We start from the raw sequence: 6527 nt of genomic DNA, 5'->3' as shown, positions 1-6527 counted from the left end.
ACTAGAAGTTCAAAATCTGCCTATTGAGGCTTGAGCTAAAGAATTGAAGCTACGAAGAGAAAAGCGACCTCTGCCACGTAACAGGGACACGTGGCATATTCTACCATACGGGACACGTGGCAGTGGAAGGGGTGGTGACACGAGGTAGGAAAAGGGGACACGTGGATGCTGGCGTGGCTGATGAGATGGCATCGTCTCTCTCGACTCTGCTTCTTCTTTTGATCATTTTCTGTCTTTCTTGTTTTTGTGTTTAGACTGACTGATCGATGCCTCCTCTTTCGCTCCTGCTTCCCATGTCCGCTCGCAGCTCGCCCCTGCAGGGTACTGCTTCCTTCGCCATCGCTTCTCCTCCTTCCATTTATGGCTATAGAGAATTTCGGCCCGTTGCCTTATGCTCCCCTTTGCCTAGCTGCGCCCCTCTCTCCCCTCTTGGTCGTGGCCTTGGGCTGAAATTCGGTTTGTCCCTTCGCCAACAGCCAAAGCAGAGTCAAAGGTCCTCTACCGTTGTGGTTGCAGCCAAGAGCGCCGTCCCAGCTACAGAGCGCATCGTGTCAGCTCTCGGTTATTTGCTTCCCTTGCTCGACGGCTTGCAGTATGGCCGGTATTTCTTTGCACAATACCCGGCCTCCGAAGCAGTCTTCCGTCCTCTTTTTCCAGTACTGAGGTTCTACTCAAGTATTCCTTATTCTAACTTTATTGCGTTCTTCTCCCTGTATCTGGCCGTGGTTAAGAACCCTAATTTTAGTAGATACGTCAGGTTCAATGCGATGCAAGCCTGCGTTTTGGATGTCCTTATTATTCTTCCTCTCATAGTACAACGCATCTTTAGTCCACGCGGCGGCGTTGGGCTTGATCTCTTGATCATTTTCTACAACACAATCTTCATATTCCTCCTTGTATCCGTAGTTTTTGGTGTGGTCTCATGCTTGTTGGGAAGGACTCCTCGTTTGCCGATTGTGGCAGATGCTGCAGAGAACCAGCTTTTTTAAGACATTCTTAACGTTCATTCTTGCCTATGAGTCCAAGTCTCCATGGCCAGTGTGATGATTCGGCATGACGGACAATGCATGAGTCTTGTTAAAAAGGAAGGTTGCACGCCTCGAGGAACTTCTGGTTCGTTTGGAAGAATTTTATTCCCATCGTCTTTTTATGAAGAGAAGCTCAAGCCACTCTATTCAAGACGGATTAGCCTCTTATGTAATTTAGGGCCTCAATTAAAAATGTGCGCCTTATTACAGGTTTTTGGAACAGCTTGTGCTAGTCTTTCCTCAAACTCCGGAGGCTAAGGGAAATGCAATGCGGGTTGTAGAGTGTTTTTTCATGAAGTGTAAATGCTTTGCTTGGAAACTGACATTCCTCAGTATAGTAGTCTTGTTTTGTTGCTTAAATGCTAAAGCTGCTTAGATCAGCTGTCTTGTGTAAGGGACATACTAAGTTGATATAATATGGTCTGCCCAAGCTGTTTCAGTTTGAATTGAACGTGAATTAATTTTCAAAGAGCGTTTTCTGTCAGTGCTAGCCTCATCTCACGACCCTTTCAAAAACGCTTTAAAGATTCTTTTTAAATTTGTGTATAGTGTGTGCGTGTGTAGTTGAGGGCCTCCTATGCATCGTGGAGTGCATCTTTTGCTTGCTTTTATGGGATACACCTTTTGAGTGTGGGTGTGTGGATTTGTATGTGTGAGAGCATATTTTAATACTTTGTCTACACCCACTGTTGGGAGCTGATGTTGAAACTGCACTATGTTGTGTTTTTAGAGGATGGGTTTGAGAATGTTCCTGGATTCGTCTAGGTATTTAGATACACTTGGTCATCTTACTGGATTGATCTAGGCCTTGTTTCTAGTGCTTTTGGATTGCTAGATGCATCCATTCTCTTTTGGATTGCTAGATGCATCCATTCTGAAACTTTGAACTACTTGTCAGATGTAAGGTAGTTGGGTGGCTGTGATTTTGATGATCATAAACGTAGCTGCCTTTGACAAATGAGAGTAGAGGCAATCTGTCCAGAGCTTTTGCTACTTATAAAGCTTCTATTTATAACGGAAAATCTAGACTGAGGATCAAAGGAAAAAATCTTTTATTTTTCCAAATATATGAGCACTTGATCTCAGGCGGTCAATGTTATTGTTATGTCATGTTGGGATTTATTATAGCTTGGTTTTCGTGATGTGAGCGGTACTTTGTCCTCAATATCATCTGCATTCACAGGCTGTGTGCATTTTTTGTGAGCCATAAGGTTATGCACATTGTTATGTCGGCACGTGCAATGTTGTGAGTATTTGCCTTGTGTTTTTACCCAAATATTATCATTATCATCTGGCGAACATTCAAAACTGCTTTACATTGGTTTGTCTGATATCAGCATTTACTTCATGTGCCTACCAAAATGGGCACATTGCTCTGGCACACATTCATAGTTGCTCTATCATTTTTGTTGAGTGAGAGGCTTCACCAATCTTTGCTTGAACATGTGCTACAGCTGATAGCGTGAATGTGATTTTCTCTTTTAGTTGTGTTTTTGTCTTATCAGATGTTTTTAATGCTTTTGTTTCTTTTTTTGCGTCTTTTGTGGGGTGGTAGGAGAATGTGTACGCAAGAGAGAGGGTGGAGTAATTCGGCTTTACCAATCTTTGCTTGAACATGTGCTACAGCTGATAGCGTTAATATGATTTTCTCTTTTAGTTGTGTTTTTGTCTTATCAGATGTTTTAAATGCTTTTGTTTCTTTTTGTGTGTCTTTTGTGGGGCGGTAGGAGAATGTGTGCGTTAAGAGAGGGTGGAGTAATTCGGCACAGTGTTAGGCTTTATCATGAGTTCATCTGATTGCCAGAACTTAGTATGGAGAGTTTGTGTGTAAAAAATGTGAGAGAGAGAGAGAGAGAGAGGGAGAGAGAGATCAAATGCTTGTATTTGCAAGTACAAAGACAAGGTCCAGAGAGTCCTAGTCATAACTCAGAAGAAGAAGAACAATCTGCGTTAGAGTAAGCAAACCTACCCAACTCAGTCTAAAGTTACTGAGACAATGAAACAAAATTACAAACATGTATCACTAAAAATTGAAAAAATTAATAACAAAGAGTATATAATACATATATGGTTGTGGAGAGGGCTGCATATCCCTGTGAGCCACCCAGAAGATTGTAGAGGGTTGCTAAGATCCCAGATCATCAGATCCTGTGGTACCACCATCTGCATATCTTGTGCTGATCTGGTCGCCGAGGATCCATGACACTGCCATGTGAAGTGATGCTCGACCTTAATCAAATTGTCCTCACAGCTGTTACAGAGGCTCTCCTGCCTGGGGGTGTTTGTCCATCTACCGGTCTCTATCTTCGTGTCATGGGAGCTGACTCTAAATCTGCCTACAGCCTGTCTCTCGTACATGGAGATATTGTCCTTGAAGTACTGTTTGCTCATTGTATGTTAAAATGAGGTTGATCTCTTTCTTGTAAAACTCCATTTCCCCCTTACATGCTTTCCACAAAGTGTCCACCACTTCCTGCTGCACAAAGTCCCTTATGGTCCCTTTCTTCTTAGGTAAATCTTGGCTTGCAACATCCCACCTTTACAACCATTTGTGTGCCTCTTTGAACCATCTTTTTCTGTTGTGGCTTCTATCATTTTGTATCATTTTGTAAGGGATTTTATTGCTATCCATTTTTTCTGGTTTGACTAAATAAGAGATCAAGAGACATTGCTTCACCTTCAAGAGGTAGCATGCCAAAATCATGGGATAGGGAGTTTGCACTCTTACCCCTAGCTCTTTTATTGGAAACCTTTTCTGAATTCTCTCCATTCTTTTCCACATTTCTTTTGCCCCATATTTGACATCCATAGAAGACCACTGGCTGCTTTAGAGTTTGAAAAAGGAATTTCCTCATACTCAAACTCTAGATATTTGATTTCCTGCGTTTGTCTTGTAAACTGAACAAAGCTTTTGGGCCTACCCTTATCATTTTCTCAATAATCATGACCTTTGTCTTGTCAATATTTACAATCATACCTGTGTTTTTGCATAAATCTGAGAGAACATTGCGGTGCTTTTGAAGCTGACCTACATTTTTTGGCAAAAAGGACATCATCATCTGCATAATAAAACAACCATTGCGGTGCTTTTGAAGCTGACCTACATTTTTTGGCAAAAAGGACATCATCATCTGCATAATAAAACAACACCTGAGAGGAATCAAGTGATCCATTGTGGAATGCTTGGGTCTAACACTTGAGAGGAGGCTCTAACGCTTAAGAATTCTGCCCATGTACTAGTCCTTTTCTCCAATAACTTTACCCACACACTTTTTTTGGGGTGAAAATTACACACACACACACACACACACACACACACGACAGCTTACCATAATTGTCATGTAGTTCTTTGCCGCCTCCTTGTTTTTCCACCTTTGAAAATTGGGACCAAAGTATTTCCTGGCCAACGTTGTGGGAAACCCTCTGTTATAGCCTTGTTCAAGATTTCCTGGACCTAAAAGGTGGAGATTATCCCCTGTAACCCTTCAGAATACGATCTGAAGGTTAAATTTCATTTCCTTTCCAAGATTTCATGTTTTTTGGAAGCAGACTTCTAAAGATGGTAGAAAGAGGTAAGGCTTACATAAATGTACTTTGATGGCATGGTGCTTTTGCATGAAGTACCTATCCAGGGAAAGCCATACTCGCTAAGGAAATTCACGAGGTGTGGACTGCCTTGGAAAAGATTCCATAATGAATGTATGCAAATCCTTGTAACGAAACAGATTTTGTTTTTTGTTATTCATTCTCACATCTTGAAAGGTGGCTGTTCAAAAGATGTTTCATGAATGGATTGGCTTAGTGATCTCATTTTTGACATTAGACTTTGACATTTTACATAAGATGTGCATTCTGCTCGAATGTGTTCTAGGAGTTGATTGATGTTCATGTCATTGATTGGTTGGGGGCTTCTTGTATACATCTTGATCATTTTTGGGCTGATGAGTGTATGGGTAGTTTCAAGTGAGATTTTGTAAAGATCACAGAAGCGTGATCTTTGAAACCTTTTGCAACAAGATGAGATGTTTGAAGGTTAGAGAAGTACCTTTTCTTCAATGACATGGAGAGTTTGAGAATAGATATCACTTTTTCACGATCTCTTGTGGTATTTTATTTGGAGAAATACAAGAATAGTCTCTCCTATTGTCTGTCACATGGATAGATAATCATGATTAAAAGAGTACTTTATTTTTTTTTTGTTGAATTTTGATGGCATGGATGCCTCTTTGCACAAAGGAAAACTAAGGTCTTTCCAAAATCTTGAAAAGAATACAAAAATCAAGAATGGATGTTCTCTATCTCAAGTTTTCTCATTTGATACTGGTATTTGTATTTTCTATCTTCAGGTGACTCTTTGCTCTACGGACTCAACTTTTCTTGTGGGTACTCATTCCCATTTATGCTCGTCTTAACCTTTTCTTGTTCTTGAAGTACACATGGAGGTGCCAACTTTTCTTCTTTAGTAACCTTTTTGTTCCCAAGAGGTTGAATAGGTGGATTTTCTTTAATTGGCTTCTCATATAGGGATTGCTCTTATGTTTCATTATGGTTTTTAGTTGCACTGCCCCATTGTCGTTTGCGGTCCTTTGGTGTTTGGTAGTCTCTCCGCATCCAGAATTTCCTTGTCCTTTTAAGAGTCTTCTTTTCCCCCCCAATGGTGGCCTAGATGAGGTAGAACTATTGCATTCACCTAGATTGGGCAAAACTTTGCACGTTCCTTCCTTCACCACCTCCTCGAAATTTGTAGATTTCTTTGCTCGTCACTGCCTTTTCGAGCTTAAATGTCCCTAAGGTTTTTTTCTTGAAGACTCTTGAAATTGTGCTCTAGGAACCTCACCGCTTTTGCTAGGCGCACTGTATTGTACTTTGTCTCAGGCCATTTTGGTCTATGATGAACTTCTCTCTCTCTTTCTCTCTCCCCCCCTTTTCCCCTTTTCTCTTCTTGTTGATTCAATGCTAGGCTAGAGAAAGTTCAAGGAAGGGATAGGCGAAACATGGGAAGAACGGGCTAGGCGAAACATGGGAAGAGCGGGCTAGGCAAAACATGGGAAGATGTAGAGGCATCTTTCACAAGAAACCTTCCTCTTTCATCTAATCCTTCTTGTACGAAGATTGACTAAAGTCCATATGCCATCTCTCCTTACACTAAAGATCAAGAAAGGCAATATGCCAATGGCGATTATAATAGAGAACATCTAATGAAATTGATTTAGAAGATTAAAAGCACACCAAGTTCATATGTAACAAAGAAGAGAATTGTTGAATGAGCATTGGGAATGCTAGCCAAAAGACTTAATAACCTAAACCATGAAAATGGTTTTTGGCCATGATTGAGCTTTTGTTCAAGATGTTGTAGAATCCTATTTAAAGATCAAAAAGCCCATTGGAAAAGATATGACACCTTTTCATGCATAACCCTTAACTATCAATTGTAAAAGCAATACCTTGACAAACATTATTGCACTATCATATGTCAAGAATGATAACTCAAGTATGCAT

General features: G+C 40.7%; 1 protein-coding gene across 1 annotated transcript; it reads left to right on the top strand.

The window, feature by feature from the left end:
• The first annotated feature begins 236 nt into the window (after window positions 1–236).
• Window positions 237–1449, top strand: LOC147881638 (protein TIC 20-v, chloroplastic-like). The gene has a single exon (XM_087401788.1). The coding sequence runs from the start codon at window positions 267–269 to the stop codon at window positions 987–989; it is 723 nt and encodes a 240-aa protein (XP_087257914.1). The 5' UTR covers window positions 237–266; the 3' UTR covers window positions 990–1449.
• The last annotated feature ends 5078 nt before the right edge of the window (window positions 1450–6527 follow it).

The sequence above is a fragment of the Dipteris shenzhenensis genome, chromosome 30, assembly GCF_047967505.1.
Source record: "Dipteris shenzhenensis isolate YYH24624 ecotype China chromosome 30, Dip_SZ_1.0, whole genome shotgun sequence".
Taxonomy (NCBI): domain Eukaryota; kingdom Viridiplantae; phylum Streptophyta; class Polypodiopsida; order Gleicheniales; family Dipteridaceae; genus Dipteris; species Dipteris shenzhenensis.
Note: the sequence above shows the minus strand (reverse complement) of the source record. Positions and strands in the feature narration are given on the sequence as shown.

What these genes read in the sequence shown, in the direction of transcription:
- LOC147881638 (XM_087401788.1), top strand. Translation starts at nt 267, where the DNA reads ATGCCTCCTCTTTCGCTCCTGCTTCCCATGTCCGCTCGCAGCTCGCCC.